Source organism: Amphimedon queenslandica, unplaced genomic scaffold, assembly GCF_000090795.2.
Source record: "Amphimedon queenslandica unplaced genomic scaffold, v1.1 AMPQUscaffold_13466, whole genome shotgun sequence".
NCBI classification, from domain to species: Eukaryota; Metazoa; Porifera; class Demospongiae; order Haplosclerida; family Niphatidae; genus Amphimedon; species Amphimedon queenslandica.
The window spans coordinates 249,894-263,039 of record NW_003546298.1 but is presented as its reverse complement, the minus strand read 5'-3'; the positions used below and the strand labels follow the sequence as shown (position 1 = coordinate 263,039).

The following is a 13,146-nucleotide window of genomic DNA, read 5'->3' as shown; positions in this document are numbered from 1 at the left end:
GTTCCATGCTTAGAATAATGAAAGCTAATGATTCTAATGCTTAAATTAGTGATATTACATTGCTAGGCATGAGAATAAAGGATTATTTCCCCCTATAAAGGAATGGATTTAGCTGCAGCTTGCCTCTAGTGATGTCACGTTTAGCTCCACCCATCGACAGGAAGTAAACTGGCAGGAAGGAAAAATGAGCATTTTTGAAGGCTCATATCTCAGTGAATAATTTTTTTCAGACAATGGGAGTTGGAACACATCATTTGTGTGGTCAGGCAATCATATTAAGCCAATTGAAAAATACCTCAAAAAATGCATTGAACTTACCCTTTAAAGGCTGGTTTACAATATTACGCAACTCCTCATGTTACGTTGACGCTAGAATAAAATCTGGTTCTATTCTAGCAGAAGGCATGTGTCACAAGGTCAAATCGATCGCCCACACTTTTGTTTAAGAATTGACTGTACGTTGGCCTATTGTCATATTGTAAACTAGCCTTTGTTCCTGTATAATTTTTGTCATTAAATGTTACTGTGCACAGGATAGCCTTCATTGTTTGATGAGTCTGGGGGAATTTCAATCAGCATTAACATATGTGAAAGGATTACTTGCTGAAAAGTAAATAGCTATTTTAGTTTTTTACTATCTATATGTTTTAGACCTGAATTGTCTCATATCTTTAATTCATACTATATTGAAGCTGCTTGGAAGCTTGGAGACTGGAATAGTTTAGAGCAATCAGTAAAAGAGGTGTGTTCAGGCTGTAAAAGTTTCACTCGTATTTTTCACAAATTTTTGTGTTATAAAATATTAGGAGAAATAGCAAAAAATACTTTATTTTTTTAATTGTTTACTTTTGTATTGTTTCCTAGGCAAGGTCATCTTTGGTTAATTGGGGTTCAGGTCTTGGAAAATTGTTACTGGCTGCAAAAAAGAAGGCTTGTTTCTAATTTTAATGTAACTAATTAATCATTTGTGTAGGATAAAGTTGCGTTTCAAGCACAGTTGCAAGCTGTTCGTAATAGTGTTATGGGACCACTAACAGCTGCTAGCTTAGAATTGGGATCATATCAAAGAGGATATGAGCATATTGTCAGGTATTATAGTTTATCATTGCTGAGTTTAAAACTACACGTGTATCTAGTGTTAACTGCTACATTTTGTTAGTGACAATGATTATTAATTTTTTAGGTTGCATATGCTTCAAGAAGTAGAAGATATGGCCACTCAAGTTATATTTAGTTCCGAGAGTAGGACTGTTGACATTTTAAAGAACTGGAAAAGTAGACTTCTATCTACAGAAGTGAATCATTTTATTAAGTTTTTAATTATGATTTGTTGTTTAGGAGACATTTAGAACTCAAGAACCAATACTTAACCTTCGTAGAACATTACTTAGTTTGGTTGATGAAAAGCAAGAGCTTCTCACATTGTATTTTGAACTTATGTCATAGTTTTTTTATCTCTTGTATATTCTAGGTCTATTAAGCAAGAAACTGGTTGTCTATGGTTGAAAAGTGCTTCTATTGCTAGGCAGTTAGTTTTTTGGTATACTTGTTATGTAAATTGTCTCTTTTAGCTCTAACTGTATGCAAGCTGCTCATAATCTTCTTCTACATGCTGCAGATTATCATCTACCTGAGTATTGTTTAGAGCATGCTGATTTAATCAGTACACAGGTATAAGTGTGTCTACTCTTTTCCTAACATTGTACATAATATATATATAGGGTGACCCACATCAGGCACTTCTTAATCTTCAGAAAACAATGTAACTCCTTAAATTTTAATGCTTGAGTTGTTTTTTTATTTTAGTGAGAGCTGGACAGCTTCTGAAGAAGTTCCACTTGCTACCAAAGCCAAAGTAAAGTAGTATACTAACATACACTTTTAATTATTGCATGGCTTCCAAACCTTCTGTTGAGTTCACCTGCTCATGAAGCTAAATATTTTGAGAGGTGCAATGTAACTTAAAAGTCAAATTATTTCTAGGTGTATTGCATATCATGAAACAATGCACTACCTGGTGTGTCATTATTTATCAAGGGGTGTGTTATTTGGGGTGAAGTAGTATTAAGTAATGTGAAACCTTAGCTTTGTTGTTGAATCTTTATGTCCTTGAATCCTTAACCTTAATGAAACAGAGCCATTCTTCTTGCTAATGAACATAAACTTTATTATGCCTCGACCCTTTGACCTCCTCTCCTGCTTTGACATGCTACCCTCACGCATTTAAGTACTAGCAAAGCCTAACCACAATGTTACATGAAATTATTGTAGTTGTTGTTACCCAGGGTGACTTTTTTGAGGGCTATAGATTTAGCGGATCTATAATTCACTATGTTTAAATTTGCACTTTTATCCTCAATTCAAAATTTTTCTGCCCATTATACACCCCTATATTGTAGACCACACCCTTCTTACCGTAAGCCACACCACAAAACAGACGAAAATACACACCAGTCTAAAATTAACTGCTATACGGTATCTGTTATAATAAAGCTTCCGATTTTGATGTAATGACACCTGGTATAATGCATGCATGGTAGGATACTTGGTCACATGCAATGTTATTGCATAATACCGTGTAGCTTGACATTTTTGTGGTATGTAAATTTCGTGGTTGTGGGGCTTCCCACGAAATTAAACCCACATAATCATTGAAGTGCCATCCCCATACAGGTTATGTAAACTGTCAACCACGAAAATTGAACCACAAATTGCCCCACTAGGAGCAAGCCACGAAAATATAAACCCATGAAAGTTTCGAGCTTTACTGTAGCACATGCTTTTGCTTATGCTCAGTGCATAGCTAACTTACTGTGTCAAAGATGTCTAAAAAAACTATCACTATTACAAAACTAATGAAGGCAATAGATTTGCTGTGTGCAATTCTGGCCAGAAATACTACTGTTTGGTAAAAAGAACTTTGATTATATAAATTAAGTTATTAATTAAAATTTCTTAACCACTTACCTCACAAATCTGTGTTTGGGACTGTAGCCCCTGTAGAATCCTCTTTAGACCAATAGCATAGGTAGGTAATCCCTATGCTGTTACTAAGGGGCATCCCTGCTCACCTGTAATGGCAAGAAGGTGTGCCATTGGGCGTCCAAAACCAGACCCCCAGAAAGGGACACGTGTACCTGATTAAAATCCCAAATTTGCATGTGGGATCAGCCCCACCTAGGGGAGGAGCGAACTGTGCGAGCTCTCAACTCCTTCCCAGCTAATTGCTTAGGGGTAATCCCCACCTCTGGGAGGTACTTGTGTCTCAATCTGAAGGGGTGGTTCCAGTCAGCCACTCATCACACTGAGAAATCACCTCAGTGGAGAAAAAAATTGTTAGTGGTATGAGGCGGGAGGACCCACAAAGAAGCTGGCAATGCAACGTAGAGCCACCCCTTGCAATGGGAGAGCCCTTTATATAACAGTTAACTCCCTGCAAGCCTGCCAAAAGATATTGGCCCAACATACCACACACCATAGGGCCCTTCCTCACACTTACCTTGATGCGACCCTTGAACTCACCCCACCCCCTAAAAACAAGCTGCCTCCATAGGAAGCCTGTCTTGTAATTGCAGGGCCTAGCCCTCAATCCTTTCCCCTGAAATTACATCCTCCCAATCAGCCGATTATAACAACCTCCAATTGTGCCCCTCATTACAGTGGAGGCTTATAGTTTAGGGCTATAGACCCCTTTCGGCGAAAAGTAGCAGCTTGTGAATGTCATTAATTTTGCAATAAATATCATTATATCTCAGTTACGGTATACGCCCACATACAATAATTGGCCGCCATGTTTTGCGTCAAGCAGCAAGTGCTTTCTGTGTCCTGGAGATCTTGGTCACTACATTTTGAAGCTAAAAACTATTCTAGAGTCAAGAAAGATGCCAAGAGAGCCAACCTAGAAGTATAGTGCAATACTTTTGTTGTATGAGCCTGTTTTCCTCTTTGGGCTGTGACAGAGAGTCAAGAACTGATCGTTCTGGCTCTCCCAGACTTCTTAAGTCTTCAAAATATCTTGCTATAGTAAGGAACAGTTGATATGAAGCCTCTCATAGTCCTGAGTTCAGCACAACAAAAGTTTTATTGGCAAAACAGCTCTACTTTGCACATCAGCCATTGGAACTCTGCATAACTTTGACGTAAAACATGGCGGACAAAAATCCGTTCAATATTATTTCTTTGTATATACGGTATCACAAACTAATTCTCGCCTAAAGGGGTCTATATGCATGCTAAAGCACAACACTACATAACAATAGTTATACTGATCACTCCCTCCACTAACATGTATAAGGGTAAATGCATGCCAAGATAATGGAAAATCGGCTGGGAGGCCTGACCAAGAATTAGGACTTACGGCCATGCCCCAAAACCTCCCAAGTTGGGCACTTTGTATGAGTAAGGAGTGTTGGTGTGAGTGTACTGGGTTGACAAGAAGGCACTGGATGTGTCACATATAGTGAATGGGAACACATGGGCAAAAAAAAATGACAAAATAAACATAACAACGACAAAGACAACAGAAAACCTGAAATACACAAATGAGTCCCTAACATCACCGGCCTGACACCATTTTTGGCGCCAATGATACGAGGGTCTCCGGTGAGGTCCGGACGTATGCGAGGTAGACATCTGAGTTCCATCGCTCCATTGCTTTTAGTAGGTGCACTGGAACTCCTGCCTCTGCAGCCACGGTTGCCGCACCTATTCCAAAACTGTGGCCAGAGTATGATGCTTGCCCCACCCCACTATGGAACAGAGCCTTCCTAACCAATTGAACAAGGGTTGATTTAAGTAAGGGGGAGCCGTCTACTCTCACGAACACAGTCCCCTGTCTAGCTGGGCGGACCACCATGTAGTTCTGAAGGGCAACCACTGGACAGATATCTGTTGATGTAGCACCGACGTGGACCTTGGTACCCCTGCCCTTTTGGTCAGTTTTTGAAAAACGTAAGCCAATTACCATCCCCGATCGAGAGCCCACCCTATGGAAAAAGATGTCTAAATCACCCACTGCCGGCACTTCTGTTCCTTTTAACAGGAGGAGTTCCCCTAATCTGAAACAGCCGAAAAACGCAGTACATGCTACTGCCCACAGCAGGCATGCAGTAAATTGGTCCTCCAGCCCCGACTCCCATGCAGCTTTGAGTATTTTCATGATGTCTAGCATAATTGGGAGCCTTCGTCTGGGCGGGGTATCTCTGTTTTCTCTCTCCACCCCTTTAACCACGTAGGATAATTGTGGCCATGACTCACGAGAGACCACCCCCAACCTGGCCTCAATACTCAAGTGCCGAAGGGCTGACAAATAGACCAAGATTGAACCTGGGCGGAGACCTTCCTGATATAAGTGAGTCACGAAATGGCACTCAGTTTGCTCAGTTATTGGGAGTGGGTCGATGCCAGCCCTGACACAGAACTGCACGTACCTCCTCTTTGCTGAGCCATAGGTGCTCTTTGTTCTTCCTTAAAGTCCTGTAACAAAAAGGCATCTAGCCTCTGCATCCAATCCTCTGATGTCCAAGCTGCCTTCCAATCCCACAACAGCTCAAGTAGCTGTGCTGGCACTGTGTGAGGAGCCCGACTGGTCTGGGGGATGAGAGAAAAAATAACTTTGAATTACCCCGAGACAAAGCATCAGCTGCTCCATTAGAGCGGCCGGCAACATGCACTTCTACCAATTGAATTTTATGCAGAGCGGAGAGTAACAACAGAATTTTTAGCAAGTGGGCTAACAGAGGATCCTTTGCTAAACCCACTCGCAGACATGCGACCACTGCGTCATTGTCACACCGGATTAGTACCCTGAGACCAGCCCACTCTTGCCCTCATACAGCTACGCTAACGATGATGGGAAGCAACTCTTTTGCTGCAATGGCGATTGAGTACTAGGACTCCGGCCACTGTACCTGGAACCACTTGCTCACCGGCAGACACACAGCGCCGCAACCCCTATGTCCGGATGCGTTGGAGTACACTGTAGCCAGCCGCCCATGGGCGACCTGGGTAGAATGACCGACCATTCCAGAAACGCAGGAATTCCTGCCACCAATATTGGACCTGCATTCCACATTTAATCGGACCCAGTGATCAGGCTCCTGTGGGATTTTTGAGGCCTCAATGAGCAAACATGTGAATGGTCTTCCAGGCTGAACAATGCATGCTGCATAGTTCAATAGTCCGACCAGGGACTGGAGCTGTTTCTTTGTTACTGACTGTCTCTTGTCATGCTTCCATTCCTGAAGGATGCTCATCAGGCGAGCCTGTTTGTCCTCGGGCAGCCGTAACTCCCACCGACATGAATCAATTTCAATTCCAAGAAATGTGATGGTTGTGCAAGTGCTCACCACTTTATGAGGGGCTGCTGGCAAGCCCAGGTGCTGGCAGACATTCACTGCAGTCTTCAATGCCTGCTCGCACTCGCTGGACTCCGCCCTGGAGCAGAAGAAAAAATCGTCAAGGTAGTGGATCAAGTTGTGGACCTGCAACACTCCATGGCCCATGAAAGGCCATCTGCCACTGCCGTGAACAACAGAGGCGCTGACCGTAGGCCAAATGGGAGGGCTCAGTCGCAGAATGTTACGCCCCTCCAGTGGATACCCAGCAGTGCCTGGTCTGCTGGATGAACGGGTACTTTCCTGTAGGCCGACTGAATATCAAGTTTAGCCATCCAGGCACTCTGACCTGCCTCGATTGCCACCGCCTCGTCGACTGATGTGTATGACAGGTGGCAAGGGCAGGGGAAATGCCATCGTTTACACTGCTACCATCTGGAGCAGACAAATTTACGATTAGGCGGTATTTCCCCAGCTGGCTTGTTTTTGGTATTATGGCAATTGGGCTGACATGCACGACTTCGTTGGGGCTGCTAAACGTAGCTTTCCCCCCCCCCAAATTCTTCCCAAATATAGGCCGACACAGTGCCCTCATTTTTTAATGCAATGGGCGATTGGACTTCTCTGCCTACAATTGGTGATTTTTATCGATCCCAATTCGAAAACCACTGCCTATCCCACGAGCCAGAAAAGCTGCAAAGGATTGGTCGGGAAGGGACTGCAGAAAAGGTAACCATTCAACTAGAGAGAGGAAACCCTCCACTCCCCCACCCATAGGGGAAGGAGTGCCTTCGAGGGCGAGGAGTTGGTAGATATAAGGATATGGCTTCCTTCTCCATGCCTGGGTTCCTATTAGGAGAAACCGACATTAACTGTTGAATATCCCTAACATTAGACCCCCCATTATGTTATCGTAGCCCGGCTCCCAAAAGGCCTCAGCTTTTAGGGCAATTAATGTCTCTGTTTACTTGTTTATTTTTATTTATAGTATTTATACTTCGTTTATTATATCTGTTGTTTATTCGAGCTAATTGACTGAAATTCACTGTGTCATTATTGATGCAAGTATAATTAATGTTTATTAATGCTAGCCAATCTTAGTCTTGAACACTTGCGAATTTCTAACTATCGTTAACACTTGTATTGGTTATTATTGCTTGTATAATTTGTATTATTGATTGTTATAGTTACACCTTCGCCATAATGTAGTTGCTATCCGACACTTGTCCTCATTCCAATTCTTTCTCCCTTGACCACACATTGCTTCACCATCCGTATCACATTGGGTACCCCTAGACCTACCTATCTGCCCTAGATGTTGGAAGCTAACTCCATGTGATGCCAATTTCCTTCTGCTGCTAACAACTAACACTGTGATCCCAATGGGGATCCCCCTCTTGTATGCTGTCTGAAGCTATCCCCTTCCTTAGCTATTACCTTGCTGAGTGTCCTTTCTAGTGACATGCCCCTATCAACTTCAACATTGGATCTCACTGCTTCCCCCGTCCTTTTTTTTAATTTAATTTTATTTCATTTAATTTTTATTTTATTCTATTTATTATTATTATTATTATTATTATTACTGTTTTTGGAAATTTATTTTTATTTATTTTTTATGGAGATTTTTTTTATATGGAGATTTTAATACCTAATTTATATTTATTCTTATTTTATTTTATTTATTATTATTTTTTTTTTAAGTTGTTTAATTTACTTTATTTAATAATTGTCCTCATTATAATATTTGATCTCAAGATTCATAACAAAACGGAAGAGAAAAGTTACTCGCAATTACTTGATAAATGTCACTCGGGAATGTGACAATGATAGTGCTCGGTGTTCCTGCCCTAGCAATCGATCACCGTTTTAATCATTAGTTCGAGGTTACTGAGTTCCAAATACATTCCAGGGTAATGAGATGAGTATAAGTGTTGATAAGTGTGGGCTGATTATGTGCAAAGATACCTGGTACATGACTTTCGATTATATACAACTGGCCATTACATTAGGCACTAGCAATACGTGGGCAAGTAGAGGTTGAGTCTCAAGTTGAGGATGACGATGGAACTGCCTGTGGCTTCATTTTGCCTTTGGGACAATCCATGGAAGGGTGGCCTGCCTTGCCACACATTGAGCAACTATGATTGTAGCCACACTTCTCACTTGAGAATGAGCACATTTCCGAGTTGAAATGGCAACAATAGTCTGGAACCCTATACGGGCATGTCCTGGTCCTTGGGGACGCCCTGGAAGAGCTGTCCAAGCCCGCCAAAGCACACTCCTCTCTCTGGTGGTCCCATGAGAAACAACTGGAGCAAGTCTTTAGTGGAGCTGCTGAAGCCCCTTCCAAGACTGTCACTGCCATTAAGGACAGGTTGACTTCAGCCCACTGTAGTGCCATGCCAGCAGCCATCTGCTGGTGGAATCTTCGATCGTAACTTATCCATCCCAAGCTCCATGGCTCCGTGACATCTGGATAATGACCTGGCCGTAAGCCATGAGGTCCCGGGTGTGCTTGTCTTTTACAGAAACTGCCACAAAGGACAGAAAACAATACGCCCACGACAATGGGTCGGATATATCCCTCATCTTCTGGATTGAGGTGTTGGCCAAAGATCCTATCTCCTGGAGGGTGTTAAACAATGCCACATTGTCTTGGAGTAACTCGCTGAAGTAGATAAAAACCCCCTTCTCGATCTTTTCCACTGCCCTTGCTGGAATAAGAGGCAGGGCTGAGGAAATGGCCAAAAGCTGCTTTGAGGAAGGGGGCGTGGCAGACGGCTCTGGTAGCTTTAGCCAGTCTGGCAATGACCAAGGGATGCCTCCGCCTTCGGTGGCAGGAGTGGTCCGAGTTACTGCTGACCCAATGGTAGTAGCAGGCGTGCTGAATAGAGGGGTCGACAGGTCGATACTCCCTAAATAAGGAGACAACTGTTAAAAGAAAACTGGGTGTTCTGTACCTAATGCCACACCCACATACAATGGACGCTAGGACCACAAACTGGCCGCTGTCCTTGTTGACATTTATCTAATTAATTAATTTATTTATTTTGATTTTATTATCAATATTTTCCATTAATTATTGTTATTAAAATTTTAAGTTAATATTATTATTTCTTTGTATAATTTAAAATTTATTTGCTTGTTTTTGGTATTTCGAGACTCTGAGGCCATGATACCGCTGTCTCAATAAGATAACTGATGTTACAGTGGTGTTCTGACTTGCCAGGCTACACCGGTATTGCTGACCCTCCGATCTCTCATTCGCTACTCCCGTACTCCCCCACTTGCTCCCTCAGCTCACCTGACGTAGCGGCAGGAACGGTAGATTCCCCCCCAAGCCCGCCGTCACCACACCAGCGTGCGAACCCCCGGCAGCTGAAGTCGGAATTGTATTGGGAATTAGCGTAATCCCCCCAGGAGTGGTCGTAGGAGGTAGGCCTCCCAAGCCCTCCCACACGGCGCGAGAGATCATTGAAGCGATCAACTCCATTGGTACTGCCGGGGGCCTGTTAGTACTTGTGGTCCCTGATGGCCCGAGGTGAGTCCCCCCGCTGCCACGAGTCCCAGCTCCAGAACCAGTCCCCTCTCCGGGCCGAGTCCCTCCTGTGGAACAAGTCGCATCTCCAGGACCGGTCCCATTGGTTCCTTCTGTGTCCAACATCTCAGAACTCTCGAGTTCCTCACGAGACAAACAAGAAATAACGCAAATCAAAATTATTGAACTCCCAAGTTCGAAGCAGACTCTTCTTGCTCTCAGATCGCTCAACTACTATGCATGCGCAGACCTTGTGGGCGTTTACCTCATTTAAAACTCTCTAAATGTCATTCAAAACGACAATTAGCCACATGTCTCACAAATCTGACTTCTTACCTCTAGCCCCCGTGGAATCCTCTTCAGACCAATACAATAGGTAGGTAGTCCCTATGCTATTACTAAGGGGCATCCCTGCTAACCGGTAATGGCAAGGTATGCCATTGGGTGTGGCTTTCCAAAACTGGACCCCCAGAAAGGGACACTTGTACCAGATCAAAATCCCAAATTTGCACACAGGATCAGCCCGTGGAGCGAGCTCTCAACTCCTCCCCAGCTAATCGCAGAGGGGTAATCCCCGCCTCTGGGAGGTACTTCTGTCTCGATCTGAGGGGGTGGTTCCAGTTCCAAACCACGCCCAAACAATAGAACACCTTTTTATAATACTGAACTGACGGTACTCATATAAATAAACAAAGAAAGAAGGACACAATAAGAATCAGATGAGTTTAGGCAGTCGGACCCCTAGACAAGGAAGACGCTACTGCTGCTAGGATGGGAGGAGGGGACTAAGTATAAATCTGGTAGGCTTCCAGCGACCCATGTCTTTAATCAAATGGTCCGGCACTCCTGCTTAAGCTACTGTCGTAGCTGCACCAATACAGAAACTGTAGCCGTAGTACCTATCAGAGTCAATTCCACGGAACCTCTCCTTAAGGAAATGCACAAAGTGATCTCGGATCTCGAGATAGAGGCTGCCCACCTGTATAATGCCCTCCAAGCAGAGCTGCCTGATTCAGCTATGCGTTCATAGTCTTTGCTGAGGATGACATCGGGCAAGCTGACAACATGTGGTCAGCACTGGAGCATGTGCTACAAACATGTTGATAGCGACATTTGGCATGTCTACAATGTTAAATTTTCTACATGGCTCCTTGCTTCTCATATATGGGTGATTCCTTCCCTTTTTTGTTGCTTGCTTTTTTTCTCCCATGTTGCCAGTGCACAATCACTCGTATTGTGATCAGATTCCCAGCTTGATAAGCAGCACAGAGAGTCTAAGACTGTGGCTGTAGTGTTTTGAGAGATCAAACAAAGTGACTTATTAATTAAATCTCTTTTTTTAATAGCACAGCTATATAGTGTTCACAAATCAGTTAATTAATGGCGTGAGAACTAATGATTACATCGTACACAATAGCTACTTAATAACATACTATTAATTAATACACACAATTACTCACAATAATAGTTGCCACACTCCTTCACACCAAAATCAAAGGACCCAGCCGAAACGATTGGGTAGATGGCAGTTACGAGAGGGGTAATGTGGTTCTTGAACCAGTTGAGGATCCTGAGGTACGGTTGGGTTTTCCACAGGTGGTATCGACCAATGAGAATCGGGCTCAGGTGCAAACTCGTCTAACTCTGGCACCACTCTAGAAGGTAAAAGCTCACATAACAAATTGATGTGTCGCCTCCATAACAATTGATTTTTAGTTTTAACCATATAAGTGAGAGGTCCTAATCTCTCTATAATCTCAGCTTGCACTCAGTCTGGACCCGGACACGTATTCCTTGCCATAACACTTTCACTAACTGAAAACTCTCTAAATCTAGCATGACAATCATAATACTCTTTCTGACAAGTTTGACTATTTTGAACATCAGATGAAATATCAGGGTGAATCATATCTAAACGAGTTTCAAGCTGACGCTTGAAAAAGAGTAAAGCTAGTGATTCATTAGTAGTAGAATGAGGGGTACTTTTATAAGCTAGTAGCATGTTAGCTAGTTGATTACAAATTGGTAAACCATTACTTTCGGCTGCTTTCAGTGCAGTCTTGAATGACTGTACAAATCTCTCAGCCATCCCATTAGGACCTAGGTGATAAGGGGTACTACGAATGTGTTTTAACACCATTCAATGTATGAAAATCCACAAAGTCCTGAGATACAAATTGCGGGCCGTTATCTATAACTATTGTTTCAGGAAATCCATAATGTGAAAACATATCTCATAATGACTCTATGGTTTTAGCTGCTGTCGTTTCCTTCATTATGTATACTTCAGGCCACTTTCTACAGGTACTTGGACCAGCGAAATCTAAGTGGACACGACTCCAAGCCATTACCAGGGTTGTAGCAGTGCTACTGGAGGACCTTGCTTAACAGCTTGGCATGAGACAACTCTTTGCTTCAATTTCACGGAGTAACTCCTTGCTATAGATTTCTTCCTTGTTATTCCCTAATGATCCTTATGTATCTCTTCTATCGTTCTCTCTTGTAACGTCTTATGTATGATAACTCCTATTCCCCGCAACAAGCATCCTCCCTCCACACTTAACTCAAAATGCACTTAACTCAAAACGCTGGGATAATTAATTTTTAAAGACAAGAGACACCTGTTGCGGCCATCCTGACCTGAACAACTGCTTTGTGTTATGTCAATCAAGAGGGGAATGTAGACCACCTGGTCCACCAGCTTTATTTTGCATACACTGACAGATCAATCACTGTTATCAGTATACAATGGACAGTGTACAATAGTTTTTTAATAGACAGTTTTGATTTTTTGATAGTTGATATGCAATATTACATAACTGCAGCATTTTCGTTAAAAATAGCACTTTTGTGTTAGTACCTTGTATGCCTATAGAATAAAAGGAGAGGGGGAGTGAGTTAGCTGCTTCTATTATATTCCCTTCAATGGCAGTGCTTTTTGACTGGACTCCAGACATTCTGTGGCTTCAGTTTTATAATTCACACACAGTGTATTATAAACATTAATTGATTCCTTACTTCTTTTTCTAATGCTTTCCTTCATAATGATGTGCCTTACTATTAGTGTATCAATGTTATATGTTGTATACACATAATAATTATCTAAAGAATTTACTTATGCATCTGTGCACAACAGACTAAGTGAAACTTCTTATTTTTTAAGTAATTAATGTACTGAATTGCTTTTTGGAACATTTCATTTCTAGTTGCCGTTTCATCTTCTCTTAGATTGAATCTCAGAATTTCAAATTGTTTCTTTATTGTTAGTCTTTT

At 42.4% G+C, this 13,146-nt stretch overlaps 1 protein-coding gene across 1 annotated transcript in view; it reads left to right on the top strand.

Annotated features, from left to right (window-relative positions):
* Window positions 1-13,146, top strand: part of LOC100639225 (serine/threonine-protein kinase ATR-like) — a 55,088-nt gene that overhangs the window by 37,166 nt on the left and 4,776 nt on the right. Inside the window, exons 54-63 of the mRNA XM_019994755.1 lie at window positions 534-610; window positions 652-742; window positions 865-930; window positions 974-1,089; window positions 1,184-1,295; window positions 1,339-1,424; window positions 1,472-1,528; window positions 1,572-1,671; window positions 1,722-1,762; window positions 1,807-1,855. Coding sequence (XP_019850314.1) covers window positions 534-610; window positions 652-742; window positions 865-930; window positions 974-1,089; window positions 1,184-1,295; window positions 1,339-1,424; window positions 1,472-1,528; window positions 1,572-1,671; window positions 1,722-1,762; window positions 1,807-1,855 — 795 coding nt within the window. The remainder of the gene's footprint in view (window positions 1-533; window positions 611-651; window positions 743-864; window positions 931-973; window positions 1,090-1,183; window positions 1,296-1,338; window positions 1,425-1,471; window positions 1,529-1,571; window positions 1,672-1,721; window positions 1,763-1,806; window positions 1,856-13,146) is intronic.